The sequence below is a fragment of the Syzygium oleosum genome, unplaced genomic scaffold (genome assembly GCF_021117445.2).
Source record: "Syzygium oleosum isolate NSW1041296 unplaced genomic scaffold, Sole_v2.1 Sole_v2.10, whole genome shotgun sequence".
Lineage (NCBI taxonomy): Eukaryota > Viridiplantae > Streptophyta > Magnoliopsida > Myrtales > Myrtaceae > Syzygium > Syzygium oleosum.
The window spans coordinates 4,779,054-4,802,543 of NW_026607494.1; the positions used below are offsets into that span (position 1 = coordinate 4,779,054).

Here is a 23,490-nt window from a genome sequence, read left to right on the forward strand (position 1 = left end):
ACTTCTGGTCACGATGCTTCTCTCTCCCTTTCTGCACTGTAATTGCTGTCTGTGCACAAAATTCGTGGAAGTTGTCACGGCTGTCGGCAGCTCGTGGCCTAACTCCATGAGGAAAAATTGTACAAAAAAAATCATAAAATATTTTTGCCAATTCAATTCTAAACTTTTCAATTTTGCCGATTGAGTCCTAAACATTTTTTATTTTTAGCCAATTGAGTCCATCCGGCCAGTTTTGGACGGAAATTGCTGACGTGGTTAATTTTTAATAATATTTTAATATTTTTCGATTTTTTTTTTCATTTTTCCTTGTTCTCTTTTTCTTTTTTTTTCCTCCCCTTCCTCCTCCTCCAGCTAGTCGCTAGCCTTGCTCGAGGTAGGCGAGGTCGACCTCGTCAGCCCTCGCATTTGGCCGATTGCTGAGGCCCGGCGACCGGCTAGAGGAGGAAGAAGGGGAGGAAAAAAAAGAAAAAGGAAAAGAAAAAAAATAGAAAATCGAAAAATATTAAAATATTATTGAAAATTATCCACATCGGCGCCACGTAGGCCGGCCAACATTCACCTTAGCAATTTACGGCCAAAATTAGCCGAATGGACTCAATTGACAAGCATTAAAAATATTTGATACTAAATTGGCAAAAATATAATAAGTTTAAGACTTTTTGAACAATTTTTCCAACTCTAAGATGTTAAGCCTCGCCACCTCAATGGGTGACCACCATCGAGGTTGTCCATAGCCTCGCTGTGGCTCGCGACATTTTTTGGAAGTCGCACTGTTGCCCACGGAGGCGGACGGGCCCACGACGTCCACTTAGGTCATGGGCCATCGTGGGTGGCCTCGATCTAATGTCGCCCACACCCTAATAGCAGCAATGGCGCGACCTCAATCGAGGCCGAGAGAGAGAGAGAGAGAGAGAGAGAGAGAGAGAGAGAGAGAGAGAGGGCCTCGCAGTGAGCAGATGGCTGCACGCAATTGCTCCGAGGCTTGTGGCGGAAGACGGCAAGCTAGGAGGCACCGGCGTCCACGGCGAAGGCCCTACGGTCATGCTTAGGCGTGGGGAAATTCACGACTTGGGCAGGGATATTTCGGGGTAAGTAAACAGACGATACTCTCGCAAATACGCCCGCAAAGCATAACCGACGCGAGGGTGCAAAGCGGGTCATCAAGGGTAAAATCCAGATACCAAAAGCTTGTAACATGGAAAAAAAAAACAGGGTTGGTACATGAAAACAGTAACCGAGTTGGGCATTGCAAAATCTTTCCATATTTGCCCAACAAACGAGAGAGGGGAAAGTAAGGCAAAGCAGCACACGAGAGAGGGAAAAAGGCGAGGGAAAGGACCACGTCCCCTAAGTGCGTTTTTTCCCCCCGGCGTGTACATGTCTGATACGACATGGTACAACAGCTCCCTTATATGGCAACACGTTTTTTCCTTCTATTCCAATCCGTCTTTTTTATTCTTGTATACTCCAAGCCTTGGACCACGCGACCACCAGCGTCCGTGAGCTGATGATGATGTTGGTGTTGTTGTTTCGGCCGAGAGGCAAAAGCGAGAACGAACTGGCGATGGATGGGGTGGTTGCTGGTGGTGGTGTTGGATCGGCTGAGCTCCTGTGATGAGAGATCCTCTGCAGCACTCGCTCTAAAGAGCGCTGCGACTTGACCCCCAAAATCCCGGGAAAACATTAATGAAAGACAGGGGGAAGGAAATCTACTGGACTGTTTTAATACGAATACGATGATGATGATGATGATGATGATGATGATATATACGAGCGAATCAGCGAACGAATTGAGCTGAGAGAAAAGAGAGAGAAGAAAAAAACACACGAAAGCCCCACGAGAAAATCAGAGTCGTGAAGAACCAAAAGCTATCGGCTACAGTTCACTCCTCCCTTGAATAAAAGCTGACCATAAGAATACAAGATCCACCTCGATTCTCTCTCCGCCCCCTCCTCCTCCTCCTCCCCCTCCTCCTCCCCCAGCCGCCGCCGCCCGCCGCCGCCGCCGCCCGCCGCCGTCGACGTCTCTGTCTCCCTCATCCAATCCTTGAGAGAGATAGAGATAGAGGGGGAGACGGAGACGGAGATTCTTGGAAGAAGTCCAGTCTTGTTTGCTCTCGCTTTCTTGTTAACTCTTTGGTTCCTTCTTCTTGTTTTCGTTCCCCCCCTCCTGTTGGTCTTGTTAGATTTCCTTCTTTCTTGGTAACCCAATTTTTTTTTCCTGTCTTTTCTTGGCCAACATCTTCGCTAAATCTTCTCCTTGCGTAGAATTAGGCCGGTCTTTCTGGATCAAGGACGCAATTTGTGAAGTGGGTGCCTCAAATTTCGCGAGAAAAGAAGAGAGAGAAGCGACCCAAGAATGAGGGAAGAGGACTCGAATTGGTTCTCCAAATGGGAAGAAGAGCTGCCGTCCCCTGAAGAACTCACGCCCCTCTCTCAAACCCTAATCACCCCCGATCTTGCTCTCGCCTTCGACATCAGAACGCCTCCGCACGGCCACCCCTCCACCACCAGCCCCCAGCGCCACCCGCCCACCACCCCGCCAAACCCCTCCAACCACCTCCCCCCGCCGGGCTCCGCCACCCAGCCCAGCTCGGCCGAGTTCGCCGACTCCAGCGAGCTTGGCCCCGGCTCCGGTGGCGACGAGCCGGCCCGCACCCTCAAGCGGCCGCGCCTCGTCTGGACGCCGCAGCTCCACAAGCGGTTCGTCGATGCGGTCGCCCACCTGGGGATCAAGAACGCCGTGCCCAAGACCATCATGCAGCTGATGAGTGTGGATGGGTTGACCCGGGAGAATGTGGCCAGCCACTTGCAGAAGTACCGCCTGTACCTCAAGCGCATGCAGGGATTGTCCGTGGGGGGCGGGGGCGGTGGGGGCGGGGGCGGCGGCCTGGCCGCCTCGTCGGATCCTGCCACCGATCATCTGTTTGCGAGCTCGCCCGTGCCGGCGCATTTCTTGCATCCGGTCCGGCCCAGCTCGGACCATTTCTTGCCGTTTGTGCCGGTTGCCGCGCTGCAACACCACCAGATGGCGGCCGCGGCCGGCCACCCGCAGCTGCAACCGCAGTATCACAGGCAGGTGGGGCATTTCGGGCCGCCGCAGAACGGGCAATTTGAGCATCCTTTCTTGTCGAGGCAAGCGCCACCGGTTCATAGGATGGGAGCGCCGATGCACAGTCCGGTGCAGCCTTATGCGGAGGACTTGGAATCTGCTAATGCAAACGGTGGCAGGAAAGTTCTCACTCTCTTCCCAACTGGGGATGATTGAACTTGGGTAGTAGTTGCAGTTTTTTCTTTGATTTTGCTGTTTTCTTACTCTTGATGATCCTATTTCTGTGTCTTGTGCAATGTGGTGTCTGTAATCTGTGGGTAACTACTGTTTAGAGTATGGTTTAGGTGTTAGTTGGTCTATGTTGTCCTAGCTGCCTGTTAGTAAGTGATGGTGAAAGCTTTGAGTGGAGCAATTGGATATGCACTTCCACTAGAGCTTAAATTGGCTTCATCGAGAGCTCTCTGTCGTGTAATTGACTGCACGCCTACGTTGGATGAGTGGGACTGGTGGGTATTGTCGACTCGTGTCGTCCTTCATGTGGGCTCCTACATGTATTGATTAAACTGTTGGTACCAGTCTGTACGTTCTATTGATCCTTTTTCTCTTGAGACGTTGGTCATCATGTGATGGTCACTCTTGGCAAACATCTACCACCAATTCTGAAGTGTTGTGGAAGGTGGAATTCATCGACCTCGGTCTATTATAATTTCCATTAAACTGCAGCTTGGAGATGAGATGAGTTCTTGTGCATATCAGAGCTTTTGTTCGGAGGGGGGGTTCTCGCTGGGGGACGAACCGCCATATCTTAAAGCTTGCAGGTGATAACAATAATGCTGGCTATCTCTGATTTCTTGAAATTCGAGGACGTTGAGCGGAATCTTTTATGCTTGAGTTTCCTCTACTTAGTTATTGTTTAGAGTCGGAACTCTACTTTCTGTACATTAACTCCAGGGAAGACTTTAAAAGCCCCACTTTGAGGGGAACTGTAACTGTTCAGAGAAGGGATATTATTATATGGATGCAGATTGTTGTATGCCCTATCAACTATGGAACTAAATGATTTAGTCTGAATCGGTGTTTATAAGTTTTCTGCAGTCTTTTCTCAGAATGAGAGGGAGATAGAGCTGATATCATGTATGCGGAGAGGCTACAAACAGTTGGTCATGATCCAAATGACTAGTTCTGTTGGGGAATTCTGCTTTTGATTGATAGATGGAACCAATGATGCGAACTATGCATTTTTATTTCTCCCTGTTGTAATGCTTCTGGTGAGTATTCTTCTCAGGGAATTATCTGAAGAGTTAGTCCAGAAGCTTATGCCTAGCGATTCGTTTTGCATTTTCACCTCTGGTTCTGGCATATTAGCTCCCCCTCCCCAACTTGAATTGCAACTCTGCTGTGACTTATTAGATGCTAAGTCATGTTTGGATTGCTTGTGAATGTACCAGTTAAAAGTCGAGTTCTCCTCTGGCTTCCTCTACTAAGTTTCTGGATATCCTAGCGAAGTTCTTGTTCTCATGTTCGCTAATCGCTAAACCATGTGGCTACGTTGGTAAACAACAAGTCCTTGTCTGAATATCCATATGATCTTCTCCTTCTAGTTTCTCATTATCATGCCTTGAATTCACCCGAGGAACCTTGTTCGCGTTTCTTCGATTTTGGGCATGTCATCTTTCAATGGCAAGGGGTGTTGAGTGGTTTCAACGTAACCTAGAAGCAATGTTCCATTCCATTCGTTTTTCCGTCTTTCCCCTTCCAAGGTTCATTTATGTAAAAGAGCATGTGATTTCGTGTGGTTGTTTCTTGTTTTATCTCTAACTTTGATGCCAATAGGGGTGAAATTACAGTGTCCCAGATGGGTTAATTTTGCCAAAGTTCTTGAGACTTGATAGAGGGTTAACACGAGTGATTATGGAAGTCGGATCTGGTAAAAGCAGACAATGCACATGCACAAGGCATTCATTTGACTCCCTTTTTGGAGCGTTTGTATGTAGTTACAAAGGCTGTCGCCAAACCTAAAGGTTGATTTAATCTTTTGTCCTGTAACACTGACCTAAACAGAAGCACACGATAGGACGACCTAATCATAAACGCAGAAGCAATAATTTTTCTCAAATCGTTAGTTATTGTCTGCTTTTCAGATCTTCCTGGGGATCAGCATCGATGATTTGGCACATAAGCAAGACTAGATTAATTGTTAAATAAGCCTTTTGAAGATCACATCCAGGATAAACAATTCTCTTGAACATCTCATTACGGACAGCTCAGATTCAACTGAACCAATTAAATTCAACAAAGTATTCGATTAAATCATCTTCCGCTAGCAATTATTAGTCTCTAAATATTGGCTCATTTATCTTTGAGATTTCGCTTTCCAAGGTCAACACAGACTAAAAAAAAAATCTTTGCCTCCTCCTTGTCGCTTAAAGCATAAGCCAAATTTCATTGATGATCATGCACGATGGAACATCAGACAAGTTCCATCAGGATTCCATTCCTGATGAAGCAAAGGATAAGCACACCTGTAAAGATCAACTCTTCCTTTTTACTTTGACTAAATGCAGTTTGAGGTAAAAAGATGAAACCCCGAGATCCGCTTTCAAGAATCGCAATCAATTCCTTTTGGCTTTCATGATGTCCAATGTTTACATTTAGGCATCGTGTTCGATAGTGATCGACATGATATGAAAAAACGGGTACAATTCAGATCTACATCAGGGAATCTCCAAAATCCCAACTAGATGATATACAGTAGGTAAAAGAAGAGTAATTGGCTATAGGCCATGTACAATACAAGTATTATCTTGTTTCCAGACTCCTGCCGACAGGATTCAATCTTCTCCTCTGAAAGAAACGTTTTAACACCATCCCGCATCCCTTACCTTGGATTACTAAAGTTGAAAAGAATCCAGCATTGCTCTCAGAGTCTTTTCGGATGCTTGCCACTGTTTCTCGTTCGCACTGGCAACGAATAAAACGACGGTGTTCCCTTTTGCCGTCGCCTTAGCAAGATTGTGCGAGCCCGTCAGGGCGTATGGAGTCTCCAGCGTGTACTTGTAATACTGCATCCACCATGTAAATAGCATCCAAGTATCAAATCAACAGGTTAAGGATAAACGTATGAAGCTTGATATAAAGGGTCCAACAAATTTTTGCCCCCCTCAAGAGTCATTGATTATGCTTAACCTGAACGGCTGGAAGAAAATGAAATGTAGTGTTAAAGCTTAAAAGTAATTTAACTGGACTTTGACCAAAATTTAGCTGTGCTGGGTAGCAATGGTACCCTCCTACTACTGTTGCTGAAAAGTGAAGTGGAGAAAACACCCTGCTTGGACCCAAAAAGGTAAAAAGAAAGAAAGAAGGGAAGAAGGAGAGCAAGAAAATTGCCTTAAGTTCTTGAAGTTGAATGTGTCAGCCAGCTGGAACTCCCAAACTCATTTTGTCAATTATTTTGGAAAAACCGCAAAAAGCTAACCAATATTCATGGAAAGCCCATGAATTGATGATTAGCCAAGTCTCATGTGTGAACTTCTATTTCTGCTGTCTTGAACTTCTTAAGACTCATTTCCATGCAATGGCTTGTCCAGCTAGCTTAAGGGCTAAGTTGGACGAAAGACCTAGATTTCTTAAGGTCTAGCTGCTAATGTGTAAGCATATAGAACTGGCATCTATCAGGGAACAGAAGTTCCCACTGGGGATGCAATTTCCCAGAACACAAGTCCGAACGTCCTCGAGTATAATGGAACTCGACCAACACGGATATCAAAAGCCTACTCAAAGTGCCTATCGAGCGATGACAGAATGAGCAGACAGAATGTGAATACCGTCTGATCACCGAGCTTTTCAACTGATGCTTCCAAGAGCTCATCTGGATCGTACGTGTTCCCCGTGACGAAAGGGCCGAGAGAGGCAATCAGCTTCTCCGGGCTCCCGATCTCCTCAATGGTCGTGTTGGGCTTATTCGTGAGGCGTATGAGAGGGGAGGCCACCACCTGAACCTTCCCCTGCTTGTCGTCCTCGAACTTCACCTCCACCCACGGCTCCGCGCACTTCGGTTGGCAGTAATTGCCCGACAGTATGTTGGCCACTCGCATCTGTTTCCAAGACGGGGGAAGGATGAATTGGTAGGGTTCAACGTTCCCTGCAAATCACTAAATTTCAAGTATCATTTGAATCTGACAACACTAAACAGCCACATAAACTCGAGCCAAAACCATCACCAATTCGTCATCGTACAATGAAATTGATTCGAAACAGATTCGGGTGAGATTCATCCAGCATATTGGGTACAAAAACACTCTGTAATCGACACTAGAGGCATATGGTTAGATTCGAGATTGAAAATGAAGATGATGAAAACCGTATCATTTGCACTTGATTTGAGACCTGAATAGCCAACGATGTCTACGTTGGGGGAACAATCGAGTGCAGCAATGATCAAATTCGCCACTCACGACATCAAAACCCCCACCGCCGGCGATTCAATCGCGCACTCCATACTCTGCCCGCACGCACAGCCGTCATGCAGAGTCAAATCATTCGAGCATCGAAAGAACAAAAGCATCGAGCGAGAGAGGAACCGAAGGACGGAAAGACGGCCGATTTACCTGCGCGAAGCGCGGGGGTGTCTCTGGGAGAAGCCTTGAAGAGGACGAAGGAAGGGTCGGAGGGCGACGGCGGTAGGTACGAGCCGACCTCCACCTCCTTCGCTCCCGCCGCCGGCGCCGCCGGCGTGACGCTCCACAGGAGAGGGGCCAGAGCCGCCCGCCGCAGCAGCTCCCTCCTCCCGAGCCGGCCGCCGCCCTCGGCTTCGCGGCGGAATGCGGCTCGGATGGGGGCTCTGCGCGGATTCGAGAGGAAGGCGAACGGCAACGGAGGCGCGCGGGCGGCGGTCATCGTCGCCGGCGACATCACAGAGAGAAAGAGAGAGAGAGAAGACAGACAGACAGACAGACAGACAGTTGATGGAGGAAAGATTTTTGGCCTCCCGCCCTTATCCGTTGAGACAGGACGCGACGTGGCGGCAGGGGATTGGCTCTCCTAAAAACTTTCGGATTTAAAAAACGAGTTTTGACTCGCCTGAGTCTCGGCTCGCCATTTGAAAATCGACGACCCCCGTCACTGTAGTAGTTTCGCGAATTCCCACCCCTCGAACACCGTCCCATGATCGAGGGGAGCGTCCGCCGGTTTGTAAAAACGTCGTTAAAAGTATGCGCGCAGCACCGGGGTAAAAATTACGCCGAGGCAAAGAGGTCGCGAAATGTATAAGCACGAATGCACTTATGTTGTGACCCCGATTTCATGATCATGAATGGTGATCTTCCGTTTTGAAAAGTCGGTAATGCCAATCCGCGCGAGTGCGCTCGGGCCTTCTTTTTATATTATTGGATTTTTCACGATCAAAAGAAATAAATAAGCGGGAGCTAATCGAGTCGTAAATTCAAAAATCTCGTGTGATAATAATAATAATAATAGTAATAAATACTGTTTCGATCCTTAGTCCACCACAAGCTAACGGATAGGCCCAAAAGATGGCCCGATACTGAGCCCAAAGTCCACGGAAGAGAATAACAGAAAAATCTTAACCGAAGAATCACAGGACAGGAGGGAAACCGACGACGGGCTTATCTTCTTTCAACTGAAAACTCTCCCCTCTACACTCACTCCCTCGCAAACAGCCAGTCACTTTTTCTAATGGCAGCTTCTTGCTTGAAAGCTCGAAGCGATGGAGTTGAGCGTTCAAGACTTTCGGAGAAGGAAATTCGAATCGGAAAAGGCGGGCTCGGGAAGCGGATTCTGAGGAAGGGGAATTCGTGGCGGACTCCGTGTCCCGGCGACCAAGTACACGGTACTCAAGACAAGGACTGTTTGGTGTTTTCCATGCTTTAAATGAGCGAACGATGCGACGGGATTTTGTTTATTCTTGTTTGGAATGCAGTTCGCTACAGTGGACGAGTCGAGGGCGGTGCTCGTCTCGATTCGAGCAGTGAAGGGAGCGCTACTACATTGGAGTTCAAGTTAGGCCAATGTGAGCAGACCAAAAGCCTACATGTTGCACTGCATTGTTTCAGTAGATTGGTTTTGCTTCTGGAGTTTTGGTTTAGAATCTCGATCATGATAACACGACTATTTTCTGTCTCTCTCTGCTGAAATTGCAAAAGACTTGTGGTTTCTTGAAATGAAAGTAGCTGTGGATGAATCCTGCATTTGCATTGAGGCCAATTGGAAATTATTAGGCAGCTAGAAGGAACGCATTTCGAGCCCCCTTTTTGGGGTAGTCTCGCATTGAATTCCCCTCAATAACATTACTTGGATGGAAAGATGGGCTGCTAAAATCTTGTACAAGCGTGACATATCTAATATCTCTCAATGCAAATATCTGTGAACTTTCCCCTTCATGGTTCCTGTGAATTTAGGTTGTCTACTTGCTGATGAGACAGTGTACTATATTTAAGGTGAGGTGATAAAAGGATGGGACGAAGGAGTTGCCACGATGAAAAGGGGAGAGAGAGCGGTCTTCACGATACCTCCGAACTTGGCTTATGGCGAAGGAGGGTCTCCTCCTCTCGTCCCTCCGAATGCCACTCTCGTTTTCGACATCGAGATGGTATCGTGGACTAGCATCAGGGACTTGACAGGAGATGGAGGAGTCCTGAAGAAGATTATCACAGAGGGAGAGGGCTGGGCTACTCCTCGTGATGCTGATGAAGTTTTAGGTAATCACTTCATTTGGTTAGTGTCGTAACATTCGGCGAATTGCTACTTGTCTGGAAACAGGAAACGTTGTCCGATGTCTTTTTAACTGCACCATCACACTCAACCACACGAGTTCGAGTACAGAGTTTCATGATTGTTAGGTTGATTTTTCTTCCTAATGAGGTACTAATGACAAATACGCTAGGACCAGATTCCCGGGGGAAAAAAAGGAACTTTCGACATCTTTCTATATATTGAGAATTAACAGCTCTTGTTGCAGTCAATTACGAGGTGATGCTCGACGACGGAACTGTCATCTCGAAGTCCGATGGAGATGTGGAGTTTCAAATCGGGTGTGGTGGGTTGAACTTGAACTTGCCTCCTTGTATTATATTTAATTTCTTCACATCTCCTGCTAGAAAATAGAGAGGCTCTCTGAAATGTTCCTAGTGATTCTTTAGATTCTAGTTCCGAAAAAGTGCATCTGTGTCCAGCGATGAGCATAGCGGCGAAAACAATGAGAAAGGGCGAGAAAGCGGAGCTAGCCGTGAAGTTTTCTTGTAAGTTGCCGGTATTATGTCTTCCCTCCAAGGATTAAAATTTAAGCAGATGTCGCATTTTCTCGGAGACACACATGAATCTTGATTTCCTATGCTTTCTTCAGATGGCTTCAGGTGGAGCAAAAGTGTACCTCAAAGCACTGAACTTGGTGCTTTAGCTGATTCCAATTTGGTCATCCAGCTCGAGTTAATTGCATGGAAAAGTGTGGTTGATGTTACTGGCGATAAGAAAGTGCTTAAGAAGATCGTAAGAGCCGGTGAAGGCTTTGACCATCCTAATGAAGGATCAGTTGTCAAAGGTGATTTACTGTAAGCGTAGCGGAAGATCTCTTGAAATGTAAATGTTAATCTAGAGTTCTCCTGTTTAGTCATTGTGCTAATGAATTCTATCTTTCAGTGGCATATACTGGTAAATTTGAAGACGGAGGCATTTTTGAGAAGAAGGGATCAACTGAGGAGCCTTTCGAGTATGTAGCCCTTGAAGGTACTCTGCATTCATTGGCATTCCTAGACAGCAATTTCCAACTTCGTCAAATGAGTAGAAGCTAATTATGAGTGTTTATGCCTGCTCAGAACAAGTCAATGAGGGCCTAGACAGAGCAATCCTGAGCATGAAGAAAGGAGAACAAGCCCTTGTGACTTTGAGAACCAACTCAGTCGTCGGTCTAGATGATCTGGCGGTTTTGGCAAATTCAGTATTGAGTTATGAAGTCGAATTGATCGACTTTACCAAGGTCATTTTCATGTTCTTTATTACTTGATCTCATACCATAAAGAATGCCGCTACATGTAGAATCAACTTCTGCTCTTTACAGGACAAGCCGTTTTGGAAGATGAATGCTCGTGAAAAGTTAGAAGCATGCGAAAGCACAAAGAATGACGGAAATTCCCTGTTCAAGACAGGGAAGTTCTGGTGTGCATCGAAGAAATACGAGAAGGTGACCAATGGAAAATGCCATCACAGAATTTTTTATGGCTAAGTGTTATATTTCACCACGTCTATTGATTATGATCTGCTTGCAGGCTGAGAAATATGTACAGTTTGACCACTGTTTTACTGATGAAGAGAAGAGCTCAGCGAATGCGTTACGCCTATCATGCTATTTGAACAATGCTGCTTGTAAACTTAGATTGGGGGACTATAGCGGAGCCACAAAATTCTGTACAAAGGTCTCTCTCTCTCTCTCTCTCTCTCTCTCTCTCTCTCTCTCTCTCTCTCTCACGCACGCATGCAGGCATGTGCACACAAGCATGAGAAGGGGTGAGCACACGCACACAATAACTTAGGATGAACAGACATAGTTGTTGCCTTGTTACGATGAGTGATGAAGTTTATCCGACATTGGTGTTGACTCTCTCTAACAGAGTAATGCAGAATGAGCATATATTGAATGGAATCTTATTATTGTTGTTATTTACTTTTAATCATTAAAAATCTATCAATTTTTTCCTTCCTTACTATAATCAAAGTGTATTAAGTCTAGATAATTCACACTCTTTCTCTGTGTGACAGGCATTGGATCTTGATCCTCGCAATATCAAGGCTTTGTACAGGAGATCACAAGCATACCTGAAAAGTTCTGATTTCGACGAGGCCGAGGGTGATATTAACAAAGCGTTAATTCTCCAACCAGACAATAGGTATGCAAATTCGCCACGCGACTCTTCTTGATCAGAACGCGACTAGATTGGTTTTGTTTTTTCTTCATTCACTTAGAACTGAAAATTCATGTTTCGCTTAATAGAGTTTCTCTTGCCTTTGATGAATTGCAGAGATGTGAAGCTTGTGTTCAAGGAGCTAAAAGACAAGCAAAAGGAATATAAGGTATATCAGGCCGAGATATCTCGGACAATGCTCTCAAGGACGGCCTAAAACAGAGCAAAAGCTGTTGCAAGCATCGAACTGCAGATCTTCCCGTCAAAATTGTTCTTCTTTGTACAAGGTAGTCTACATCATATAGCCTGTAAAAGTGCAGTCTAGAGTGTCGTGAGCACATGCTTATTCTTTGTCATTGTAGCATAAAAGTATTGAGGGACAATGAACAGATCATATGTTTCTTCCTAGCAATTTGCTTACTTCCTGAATCAGTGACATTGCGTGACTTTGGATTGGCTATGGTGTTAAGAGTTTTTCAGTTTGACAGACGGGCTTCCTCTTTAGAGATCAAATGGTTCTTGGCAAGTTAACCAAGATGGAGAGAGTCAGATGGTCTTATGTAGCAACAAGAAGCATGTGAAAGGTGTTGGATCTTTTAACTCTTTGCCAATTGGCTAATACAAGATTTAAGGAAACGGGTTAGCTCTTAAGATTTAAAAGCATCACATGGCTCAGAAATTAAGGTCTTGAAGACTCGTTGTAAGATGCAATCTTCTGCAAAGAATTTCTAATGTTAATGTTTAGCACCAATGGATGAAGAGCAGCATAGCATCGAAGTTCTTGGTAGCTTGAAAAGCATAGGAATATGGTTATCAAAATTCGAGACAAAGCAATTGAGGCAATGGATTGACTCACAGGTGTTTTACTTAAGGAGCGTCGAAACACAATTACGAAGTTTAAAATCAGCAAAGCAATTGAGATCAAGGAGAAATGAATATGCATTTTTAGGGGGAACAGTTAACACTTATGAACAAGATCATGGGACAATCATCACTCAGGGAGTAAGACCATAGAACAACAATCGTGCAAAAGTAAGATCACGGGGCAGTTAACACACCGTCCAGGAAGAGCAACCGGTAGAATCATGACTTTACTAGAGTGTGGGCACGATATTTGCGGAAATAGAGGGACATGGACGGAAAGGGTGCGTATGGTAACGTTTTTATTTCTAGGAACAATTTCTTTTCAAAAATAGTTTTTTCTATTTCTATTTCCGGAAGAGTTTCGAGCAAAATAATGCGTTTGGTAATCGCACAAAATTTCTATTTCTAGAACGAAATGTGTTTGGAATCGCACAAAATTTCTATTCCTGGAATAGAAAAAGAAGAGAAATGCGTTTAGAATCGCACAAAATTTCTATTCCCAATTTTTTGCATTCAAATCTATATCTTTTATTTAACTATAAGTACAAGTTATAAGTGAAAAAAATCAATAAACATGATTTATTGGCTTGTCTAATCCTTTTTAGGGGTTTAAAACCCCTTTTAATCCCTAAACTAAGGAATCTTCAAAAATACCACTCGGGCACCTCAAAAATTTAAATTTCGCTCAAAGTGGGTGGCCACAGGTATTCTAAACCATTATGTGAATTTTTTTATATTTTTTTGGGGTAAAATTTATTAAAATTTTTTACTTTCCCTAAATCTGTTTCTTTTTATTTTTCCGAAAATTTTTTATGAAATTTTTTTAATTTTTTCAATTTCGGAATTTTGCAAATATTTAAGAGTTTTCTGATTTTTTTCTGATTTTTATGGATTTTCTGAGAATTTTTCTGATTTATATGAATTTTGGGAATTTTTTAATTTTCTAATTTTTTATGGGATTTTTCTGAAATTTTTCTAATTTTTATGAATTTTCGGAATTTTTTAATTTATTCTAAGCCATTATGTGAATTTTTTATTTTTATTTTTTTTGGGGAAAAATTTATTAAAACTTTTTACTTTCCCGAAATTTGTCTCTTTTTATTTTCCAGAAAGCTTTTTATGAATTTTTTTTTAATTTTTTCAATTTCGGAATTTTGCAAATTTTTATGGGTTTTCTGAGTTTTTCTGATTTTTATGGGTTTTCTGAGTTTTTCTGATTTTTATGAATTTTTGGAATTTTTATAATTTAATTAATTTTTTATAATTTTTTTATTATTTCCGCCGAGAATGGACCGGACCGGTGCTTTGAGACGATTTGCAGACGACGGAGGATGGAGGAGGAGCTGAGGTCGCGACTTGAGGACCGCACCTTTCTATTTCTATTTCCATTTCTAGGAACAAAGAAGTAGATTTTTTTACTTCTCCAAATCTATTTCTTGGCCACTTTTCTATTCCGGAAATAGAAAAATGAAATGCTAAGTTACCAACGGATTTGTTCTTTTTTGTTCCAGGGAACGAACAATGAGAAAAATAGAGAAATGCAGAAGCGTTACCAAACGCGCCCTAACCTTTCAAGGAAATGCAACTGCTGAAAATCACCAGAAAGCAGTTGTTACTAGACCATTATAAATTCCACCGGTCATTCATTAGAGAGCCCCGCACAAATCAAACAAATTTATTATCATTTCAGTACTTTTATCTTCCTGCACCGCACTTTATTTCTCCAGCTGCAGCTTTCAAATTCGCGTCGTCGATTAAATTTCGGCGTGCGTCTTTATTACGATTCTATGTCATCGATTAAATTCCAACATAAGTTGTTTACGTTTGGTTACTTCATCGAGTATGTATCTTCTAGACCTCGCTGTCGATAAAATTCCAGCACGGCTTGCATTTGTACAGCCCCGTTCTAATTTAAGCTGTTGGTTTCTTTTGCCTGTGATATCTCTTATTCAGAATTGGCGCAGAACCCTTGGTTTCCTTAAATAAAAACCTTGGTGAACGATATTTCGCCGTGGGAGAAATTCCGGCGAAACACCCGTTGGTAATCTCATCGTTGGGTTTAAAGACGGTAAAATCATTATTCCACCGGAGGGGCTAGACTCAGTTGCACACCATGAAAAGCAAAGGATGCCTAATGAGCTTTGGCCGTAGAAGGACCCTCCGATGTCCAATGTCATCGACTGGGGAGCAAAGAGGTGAAGGGGAAATCTATGTTGCTGGGCACATGCCAGAATGGGCGGTTTGGGCTACATCGCGAAAACGGTCCATCGGCCGATCCCGAAGCACTTAGGTGCGTTTGGTCGTCCGGATTTTAAACAGGGATAGGACTGATAGGATAGGATAAGAAATCCGGGATTTTTTATATTCTATTCAATCGTTCTTTGGTGGACTACGGATTTAAAGTCGAGATAGGATACATTTTTTTTTTTTTTTGCTATTCACGGGTTCGGAGGAGTCGGTGAAGGAAAAAAGCCGAGAATTTTTTTGGTGAAAGCGCACAAGGTGTGGGGATGAAGATGACGGCGAGTGGAGCATAAGATTTCGAAAAAATAGATATTAGAAATCATATCCAGGTCTATTCCACCTCCCCTGGATTTTTTTATCCGGTATATCCCATCAATATCCGACCTTATCCTATCCCTGACCATTTAACAAAGCGGGATAGGATAAAATATATCCTATCCTGACTTTTATTTGGTCGACCAAACGCAACCTTAGGAGTTGGGATTGGATTTGCAATGTATCGATTGCGCATGACACGAACAAAGAACAAGAACAGCATTCCGAAAGTGAGAATTTTTATTTTATTTTGGACGTTTAATAATTGCGCCGACACAATTTTTTAAACAAAATCCTTTTTTTTTAAATTTTTTTTTTTTGGTAACGGACCCCATTTAACAACAGATCGGAGACGGAGAAGAAGAAGGAGAAGCGAGGAGGAGGCCAGGCTTCGTGGAATCTCTTCTCCCGTACAAGGGTGGTGGCAAGAGCCTCCTTGTTTTCGTCATTTTCCGGCCACGAAACTTCTTCGCCCGACACGACCAAATTCTCAGAGCTCGAGCTCAAAAGCTCGGAACTTGCACCCCACCCATTGTCACCCTCCTCCTCCTCCTCCTCCTCCTCCTTCTTTGAGAGAGAGAGAGAGAGAGAGAGAGAGAGAGAGATGGGTATAGGGATAGTGGAGCCCAACACGTGCGTCAGAGGTTGCTGCTCCAGCCGATCCATCCCTCTCCACCTCCCTCCTTCTTCCTACTCCCTCCTCTCCCCCATCGCTCGAGGTCCCCTCTCTACCCATTTCACCCCTATCCATCATCATCATCAACCACGGAGGTTGATGGTTTCCGCTTCCTTCACCACCCGTTCTTTTCTTGTTTTGAATTGCGAGATGGGCTAATTGGGTTGTTGCCCTGCAGGGGCCGAGAGCGTCGTGTACGAGGCCGTCCTGGATGGCAAGAGGGTCGCCGTCAAGAAACCCTTCTTGGCCACTTCCGACGACATCGACAAGTTCCACAAGGAACTCCAACTGCTCTGGTCTCTCTCTCTCTCTCTCTCTCTCTCTCTCTCTCTCTCTCTCTCTCGATAAATGTCAGTGATTTCTTGATTTGTGTGCTTTTCTGTGCTTGTCGAACGATTTGCTCGGTGTTTGAATAATGAAAAGTTGTTGCGTGTGGGTCAGTGGTAGCAATTACTATGTGGGGCTTCGATTCCTGTGCTCATATGGTGCTGCTCTGTGTGTTGTATTGGTTTGTGGTTTGTTGCTGCAGCAAGCTGGATCATCCCGGCATTGCGACTCTCCTTGCTGCCCACGCGAAGCCGCCCAACTACATGTTCTTCTTCAAATTCTACGAGTCCCCGAACCTCGCTGATAAACTACATGTCGAGGAGTGGATCCCCGATCTCGATCATGCGCTCGCGATTGCCATGCAGCTAGGTATGTTTCTTAGGTTAGCATGTTGTGCTTTTCGGTTATTTCGTTGCTTTTCGCAAAGAGATGGTGTTTCTTGTGTTCTACGGTGTTCTTGCTTCTACTCTCAAGCTGAATTTGTTGGTTGATAAATTCAACTTGGTGGGTATATTTCTTAGGTTAGCATGTTGTGCTTTTCGGTTATTTTGCTGCTTTTCGCTAGTATATAGTGTTTCTTGTTTTCTACGGTGTTCTTGCTTTCACTCTCAAGCTGAATTTGTTAGTTGATAAATTCAACTTGGTGGGCATATTTGTCACCTGAATTTTTGTTTTTTTGCAAAGAAATCAGTTCGCCCATATTTGTGCTGGTTTATAAACATTCTATACATATGGTGATGATTAATTATTATTAGTGCATGTCATCATTTGAACTGATGCTCTTTGTTGATATTTTAAGTATTTCCTTGATAATTCTTCTCTGGCCTTATGTGTATTTAAGCTAGAGACATTAAATTCCATTCTTGCGTGGCAATACATATGATGGAGATAGACTTTTAGTCTGTGTCAATTAAAACACCCTGCATTTGCGCAGAGATATTGTAGATTATTCTGAACATCATAAGGTAGCCTGCTACAATATACTTAAATAAGTTGTTTAATGTGTTCTTTTGTCTTCTTTTTTTCTTGATAATCGTGGAAGTCATTTGCCAATACTCGTAAAAATACCATCCTAGGATTTCTCTTACTCAATCAATGATCAAGATTTCTATCTTTAAGTGGCAGAAGTAGTTTAATATCAATGCAAGTAGCTAAGGGAGAGTGTTTCTCATAATTTCTGTATGTGCACACTAGCAGAACCTGTCATGCATTGGAAGTTATTTTCACCATTTTGATGTGCTTGTCTCAGACTGATCTTCATTGAAATTTTCCCTTTTCTAATTTTTCTCATACTTGTTTAGTTTGTTTTTCATTTCTTTGATTGATTTTCTCATTATTTTTGTTCGTTTTGTTTGTTTCCAGCAAAGGCTTTGCAGTATCTTCATAACCAGGGGATTGTCCATAGGGATGTGAAACCTGCAAATATTCTTGTAATTGTCTTCTTTTAAGATCCTCATTCTAAATTTTCTTACATTGAATTCATCCCACCCTGAAATACACTCATTCTTTTTTACATTTCATTAATAATCATGTGACGACCTTAAGTAGTTATGCTGATGGAGCTATGGCTGTTTTGCAGCTTGACAAAGAGTCCTCTCCACACCTAGCTGATTTTGGTTTGGCAGCATACAGGGAACATCTTAAAGAAGTTTCTATTGAAACCTGGAAGTCTTCTGGCAAGCCAACTGGTGGCTTCCACAAGAAAAATATGGTTGGCACCCTTATCTACATGGCACCTGAAATATTAAAGAAAGAGATACATACTGAAAAATCGGATGTCTACAGTTTTGGAGTATCTATAAAGTAAGTTCTTTTAATATGTTTGTGTTTTTTTGAGGATACATATAATTCTATGGTTGAATTCTGCCGGCATTTGGCATCTTCTGTGGCCCTTTTCACTGCATATTTAATTGGAGTAGTTTTTAGCACGGAACCTGTTCCTTATCTGGCTAGATATATTGTGTGCCTATGAGATGGCTTCATAACCCTCTGCTTCTGGTTAGTTTTCTGCCTGCTGCCTTTGGAAGTTTTTTTTTCCCCTTTTATGGAGGACGAAATACACTGATCTTTGTTGGAGCCATATATGACATTCCAGTGCTATTTCGTGCAAGATTTTGACTTCTCATCAAGTTTCTAATGATCTATTTCCAATTTGCTATGTGTAACGGGCCGAAGGTTGAAGTAAGTTATCTTGTATGCCGTTTGATTTGAGTACATAGTAAAAGCTTCCGACCAAAAAAGAAAAAAGTACATACTTGGAGCTTCCTTGGAAACATAGCGATTGGAACTGTCTCTGCAAACAAATTAACAAGAATTACTCAGTAAGAAGCTACGGGGAAGTGAAAGTTGATTTTGTAGAGATAATTTTCCGTTAGCTGCTTGTTTTTTTCGATGATCAGTTCCTTCTAAGCTTTCATACAGAGATTGTTTAGGGCTTCTTGCACTTAGAAACAGTATTTGATGAAGCTCACAGCATATAAGAAAAGTTGACTAGTCAGATATGTTCTTTGAAATGCATTAGTCATAGTTATTTTATTTGTTAGCATGTGCTTTTGGGACATGGAAATCGTCTACAGAAAGATTCCATTCTGTAAAGGCTGGATTAAGTAGATTTAAAAAGCTGGGAAGAATAGGGAAGCATTGTTGCAGTTGAATAATAGAACATATGTCAGTAGTGATGCATGTAGAGTAACATCCTTGATCCTCAATTAATTGCTTTCAGGGTGCTGCATTGCTAGAAGAAGATCTATGCTTTCCTTCTCCTTGCCAATGATGACTAACCATCGTTTCTCATAAACTTAACCTCCATGCATCATTTATCGGTCATATTCTACCTTAAATTCTCTGTTTGATTAAACTTGTGTGTACTCTTTTCACACCTACAGTGGTAAAACAAGTACAATGGATGTCGTGTTTAGTTGTGTATCTGTGTTTCAAAGGCATTGCATAGAACTGTACTACGGACTTTCTATTTTTTGAAATTTGAAAATTCGCGTGATTGATCATTATTTAGTACATGATGTAGCCTGTCAAACTGTACATGTGCACAGTGAAAAGGTGAAAAGATGGCAATACTCATCACAATATTTACATATAGCCTCATAGGTAGACTGAAAGTCATAGGTTTGAGGCTGATTAAGCTTAAGACTTTAATCTGTGTTAGTTGTTGGTTTTGATTTTGAATTTGGACATATAACTGAGTCCTGAGTTAGTTATGTCTGCATTTAAGAGCTTATACTGCTAGTTTTTGAAATTTTAAGCTGTCATAAGGATAGAATTGTGATCTCGTTTGTGCAGTGAACTTCTTACTGGCGTTGTCCCGTATACTGATCTCCGTGCAGAAGCACAGGTTGGCCTCTGGTTATTGACTCTACGAGTTTGTGGACCCTCAATTTTTATTTATTCAAGGTTTCGTGCTTGTTCTGCTGGCAGGCCCATACGGTACTTGAGATGAACTATAGTGAACAGCAACTTACTGCAGCTGTTGTCTCTGATGGGCTCCGACCAGTTCTTGCTGGTCTGGAGTTGGGGTTGCCGGAGAGTCTATCATCATTAATACAGAGGTGTTGGGATGGGAATCCTTCTTATAGGCCTTCGTTTGATGACATAGTGGCAGAGCTTGAGGCAATCTTGCAAGGCAGAAAAATGATGAAGAAAGAGCACGTGATTCATAGTACTAACACCTCCTTTAAAGATGAGACCAGTGTTCGAACTTATCAAGAGAGTGTGAACTGGTCCCTTCAGGGAGAACATTTGTCCAAGAGAGCTTCTTTTGCAGCTGATTCTGCTGTAAGATTTCCGCTTGATGGTTCCAATGATCCTTCCGGATATTGCCCTACTCTTTCTTCAGGTTCCTTTGCGACATGTGGGAGAAGGGAGACCATGGAGGATATTCATTTCCTTTTACCTAACATTGGGAATCAGAAGGATATACATATCTTTGGCATCTTCGATGGTCATAGAGGTGCTTAAGCGCGGTAAACTTTTTTTTCTTTAGGGTGGAGACAGCTATACTAAGAGAAACAGAACCATGCTTCTAGAAACTTTCAAAATTTAAAAAGTAGATACCTTGTAGGTTGATAATTTCCTTTGAAGACTTTTCAATTGATTTATCTGTTAAATATAATATTCTAAGGACAAAAAACTCAACGGGTGTTGGTATATATGTGAATGTGGTACTGCTTTCTTACTTTTCCTTCCGATGTCCTCTTCATGCCTGGCTCTGATTAGTTGTTAGAATTTCCTTATACAATTTTGGAATAGTCAATGTATATTTAACCAGCTGTCATTTAAAGTGCTCAGCATTTTGAAACCTTTGAATTTGGTCTATAGATGGTATGCAATAGTATTTTTGTTGTCATTATTATTATCATCATCGTTATTATCGTTATCGTTATTTTTATTTTTATTATTATTTAGAAAGTCACACTGCCTTCTCAACTTGTCTTCCTTGTCCTGACTCTTTTCCGATAACTGTGAGAAACAAGTAGTCACAAACATATAGAAGGAAGGTTTCTCGTCTGGTTCCTCTGTTCCCTTCTAAATTACCCAATGGCAAATATACATTGGTTGTTTTCTGAGTGCTTGGGATGTTAATTCTAGGTTTTTTTGTTTTGGGTCGGAGATGTTAATTCTAGTTTTCCGACTGTATATTGACTTCTCTCCACCGTGTTTAGGTGCAGCAGCTGCTGAGTTCTCAGCTCAAGCTTTGCCTGGAATTTTGCGGAGTTTTAGTCCTACAAAAAGGTTTTCTTTTTTTTCAAGAAAGAAACATTTCACTGTTACATCTTGTTTTTACTGTGCGTTCAGTAACAAATAGCAATTAAATGCAGTCCTCCCGAGGCATTGCTGGAAGCATTCATCAAGACGGACGTTGTGTTTAGAAATGAATTGAATACCTATCGGAAGTCCAAGGGTGTAATCCAGAAAGACTGGCATCCTGGTTGCACTGCGATAGTTGCCCTCATAGTCAGAAACAAGCTTTATGTCGCTAATGCTGGCGATTGCAAAACAATCTTATGTCGAGCCGGTAGACCTATTGCTCTTAGTAAGGTAAGCTGTCTGTCGACTTCCTCCATGTTAATTATCATTAGTAGCTATGTTGCTGCTCCTGAGCCACTTGGTCTCAATATGTCAGGATCATGTTGCAAGCTGCCCTGAAGAGAGAGAGCGCATCGTTAATGCAGGAGGGCAAGTTAAATGGCAAATTGATACATGGCGAGTCGGTACTGCTGCACTCCAGGTTGCTTTCTTTAACTGTTAATATTTATATCAAAGGTTGCCACTTCGAAGATGTAGTAGTAATAGGACTTTATCTAGTCCAATAGCTGGAGTATTAACTACTCCTGTGCTTTTACCAAGCATAGAAGAAGTATCTTCTTTTAGTTGAAGTGTTTGAAGTTCTTAATCTAGTTACGCTGTTTTCACATTTTGTTTGTGTTTTTCTGTTAACATGTACTTGACTGTTATTTTGCACGTATAGGTTACTCGCTCCATCGGAGATGATGATCTGAAGCCTGCTGTAACTGCTGAACCCGAGATTACTGAAACTGTTCTCTCTGTGGAGGACGAGTATCTGGTAAAGAGTATTATCTTACGACAGTTTAACTGTAATTTTTCTATGAGACATAATTTGTGAATCCAAATTCTGGTTTGAGCATCAAATGGCATGACACGAGAACGGCACATTGACACCTGCTATAATGGTGAATGCCAGGTGATGGCTAGTGATGGGCTATGGGATATCTTGACCAGCGAAGAGGTCATAAGCATCATCAAAGACACGGTTAAGGAGCCGAGCATGTGCTCCAAGAGATTGGCAACCGAAGCTGCTGCACGGGGTAGCAAAGATAACATCACCGTCATCATCATCTTCCTGCGACCTGTCTCCACTGCCGAGAGAATATATTAGGCGCGAAACCCATTCTTTGCGGAGCTCCAGGCGGTATGAAGAAACAGAGATAGACCGAGAAGCAACTATTTAACTACTAGAATAAGGAGAAGATTCTTACTTAATTCTTTGTCAAGGATTGATAGTGCCTGTGGCATTGATTCGTGTGATTGGTTTCATTAGTTCGTCTCTTCTTGATCGATGCATTTGTTGAGCCAAGATTATACCTTAAGAGGAAGAAAAAGCATTGCCTATGATGCTGATTTGATGACTACACTTGCAAAAATGCATGATGCAGTAGGAGGTAGTGATTAGCACTTAGCAGGATCAGATATGAATCTTGAACTACGTAGATAAGTAGCAGTTGATCCGGACTTACCGAATATTTTTTTTTTTATCAAATGATGGACCGTTCGATAGGACTTTTTAGGATACTCGTTAACAAGAAGCTTATAGGATCCGGTTTAATGCATGTTAGTTTTTTTTATGAGCAAATTAGAATATGAAATGGAGAAAGCCTTTTGAAATCTACCGTTAATAATCACTTTGCTCTATTGAATTATTCAGTTGAATGATATTATAATATTAAGGCTCCGTTTGTTTGGCGGAAAATATTCTCCTTTTGGAAAATATTTTTCCGGAAGTCATTTTTCTGAAAAATAATTTCCTGAAACACAATTTTCTGGTGTTCGGCTAAAATTTGAAAAAGTTTCGGAAAATATTTTCTGGTGTTCGGCGACCGCCGATCCGGCGGCGTCCGGCGACCGGCGGTGGCGACCGGCAACCGGCGGTCGGCGGCGGCGGCGGCGGCGGGCGGCAACGGGCCGTGGCGGCGATCGGGCAACCGGGCGGCGGTTGGTGGCGGTGGCGGCGATCGGCGGTGACCAACGGCCGGCGGCGGCCGACGCAAGGTGACCGGGCGGTGGCGATCGCGCCGACGACCGAAGGCGACCGCGATCGGCGGCGGAAATCGGGCGACCGGCGGCGGCGATCTACAACCCATGGTCGGGCGGGTGGCGAACAACGGCCGACGATCGGGCGGCGGGCAGACGACCGATGGCCGACGCGATGCGGATCGCGACCGTTGGTGGCGGCGGCGACGATCGACTGGCGGCGACGAACGGCGGGCGCATGGTTGATCGGCGGCGCGGTGACTGGCGGCGGCCGAACGGCGGCGGCGGGTAACCTGGGTGGCGGATCGGCCGGTGAC

The 23,490-nt window shown here is 43.3% G+C and overlaps 4 protein-coding genes across 5 annotated transcripts; 3 read left to right on the forward strand and 1 right to left on the reverse strand.

Annotated features, from left to right (window-relative positions):
• The first annotated feature begins 1,814 nt into the window (after window positions 1–1,814).
• LOC115683292 (transcription factor MYBC1-like) lies at window positions 1,815–4,085 on the forward strand. The gene has a single exon (XM_030607762.2). It carries the CDS (start codon window positions 2,360–2,362, stop codon window positions 3,266–3,268), a length of 909 nt encoding a protein of 302 aa, XP_030463622.1. The 5' UTR covers window positions 1,815–2,359; the 3' UTR covers window positions 3,269–4,085.
• Window positions 4,086–5,649: 1,564 nt separating this feature from the next.
• Window positions 5,650–8,000, reverse strand: LOC115683262 (psbP domain-containing protein 6, chloroplastic). The gene is made up of 3 exons (XM_030607726.2): window positions 7,660–8,000; window positions 6,877–7,193; window positions 5,650–6,114 (listed from the first exon to the last, which is right to left on the reverse strand). Exons 1-3 carry the CDS (start codon window positions 7,961–7,963, stop codon window positions 5,944–5,946), a joined length of 792 nt encoding a protein of 263 aa, XP_030463586.1. The 5' UTR covers window positions 7,964–8,000; the 3' UTR covers window positions 5,650–5,943.
• Window positions 8,001–8,653: 653 nt separating this feature from the next.
• On the forward strand, window positions 8,654–12,424 carry LOC115683268 (70 kDa peptidyl-prolyl isomerase-like). 2 transcript variants are annotated; one of them, XM_056315245.1, is made up of 12 exons: window positions 8,654–8,900; window positions 8,991–9,080; window positions 9,508–9,768; window positions 10,017–10,106; window positions 10,210–10,308; window positions 10,413–10,607; window positions 10,706–10,792; window positions 10,882–11,042; window positions 11,124–11,246; window positions 11,332–11,478; window positions 11,822–11,949; window positions 12,082–12,424. In XM_056315245.1, the coding sequence occupies exons 1-12, from the start codon at window positions 8,747–8,749 to the stop codon at window positions 12,179–12,181; spliced, it is 1,635 nt and encodes a 544-aa protein (XP_056171220.1). In that variant the 5' UTR covers window positions 8,654–8,746; the 3' UTR covers window positions 12,182–12,424. The 2 variants fall into 2 exon arrangements, with proteins under 2 accessions (XP_056171220.1, XP_030463597.2); XM_030607737.2 differs by having other exon boundaries at window positions 8,655–8,900; window positions 10,029–10,106.
• Window positions 12,425–15,862: 3,438 nt separating this feature from the next.
• On the forward strand, window positions 15,863–22,554 carry LOC115683362 (protein kinase and PP2C-like domain-containing protein). Its single transcript, XM_030607870.2, has 12 exons — window positions 15,863–16,106; window positions 16,242–16,359; window positions 16,593–16,759; window positions 17,753–17,820; window positions 17,970–18,193; window positions 19,688–19,739; window positions 19,823–20,354; window positions 21,067–21,136; window positions 21,223–21,442; window positions 21,528–21,632; window positions 21,873–21,968; window positions 22,107–22,554. Exons 1-12 carry the CDS (start codon window positions 15,992–15,994, stop codon window positions 22,299–22,301), a joined length of 1,962 nt encoding a protein of 653 aa, XP_030463730.2. The 5' UTR covers window positions 15,863–15,991; the 3' UTR covers window positions 22,302–22,554.
• The last annotated feature ends 936 nt before the right edge of the window (window positions 22,555–23,490 follow it).

What these genes read in the sequence shown, in the direction of transcription:
- LOC115683292 (XM_030607762.2), top strand. Translation starts at nt 2,360, where the DNA reads ATGAGGGAAGAGGACTCGAATTGGTTCTCCAAATGGGAAGAAGAGCTG.
- LOC115683262 (XM_030607726.2), bottom strand. Translation starts at nt 7,963, where the DNA reads ATGTCGCCGGCGACGATGACCGCCGCCCGCGCGCCTCCGTTGCCGTTC. An exon ending in CACCCCCGCGCTTCGCGCAG is followed by an intron (nt 7,194 to 7,659) that starts GTAAATCGGCCG and finishes AGTGATTTGCAG; the next exon opens with GGAACGTTGAACCCTACCAA. An exon ending in AAAAGCTCGGTGATCAGACG is followed by an intron (nt 6,115 to 6,876) that starts GTATTCACATTC and finishes TGGTGGATGCAG; the next exon opens with TATTACAAGTACACGCTGGA.
- LOC115683268 (XM_056315245.1), top strand. Translation starts at nt 8,747, where the DNA reads ATGGCAGCTTCTTGCTTGAAAGCTCGAAGCGATGGAGTTGAGCGTTCA. An exon ending in GGAGTTTCAAATCGGGTGTG is followed by an intron (nt 10,107 to 10,209) that starts GTGGGTTGAACT and finishes GTGATTCTTTAG; the next exon opens with ATTCTAGTTCCGAAAAAGTG. An exon ending in CATCGAAGAAATACGAGAAG is followed by an intron (nt 11,247 to 11,331) that starts GTGACCAATGGA and finishes ATCTGCTTGCAG; the next exon opens with GCTGAGAAATATGTACAGTT.
- LOC115683362 (XM_030607870.2), top strand. Translation starts at nt 15,992, where the DNA reads ATGGGTATAGGGATAGTGGAGCCCAACACGTGCGTCAGAGGTTGCTGC. An exon ending in ATCTCCGTGCAGAAGCACAG is followed by an intron (nt 19,740 to 19,822) that starts GTTGGCCTCTGG and finishes TTCTGCTGGCAG; the next exon opens with GCCCATACGGTACTTGAGAT. An exon ending in CATCTTCGATGGTCATAGAG is followed by an intron (nt 20,355 to 21,066) that starts GTGCTTAAGCGC and finishes CACCGTGTTTAG; the next exon opens with GTGCAGCAGCTGCTGAGTTC.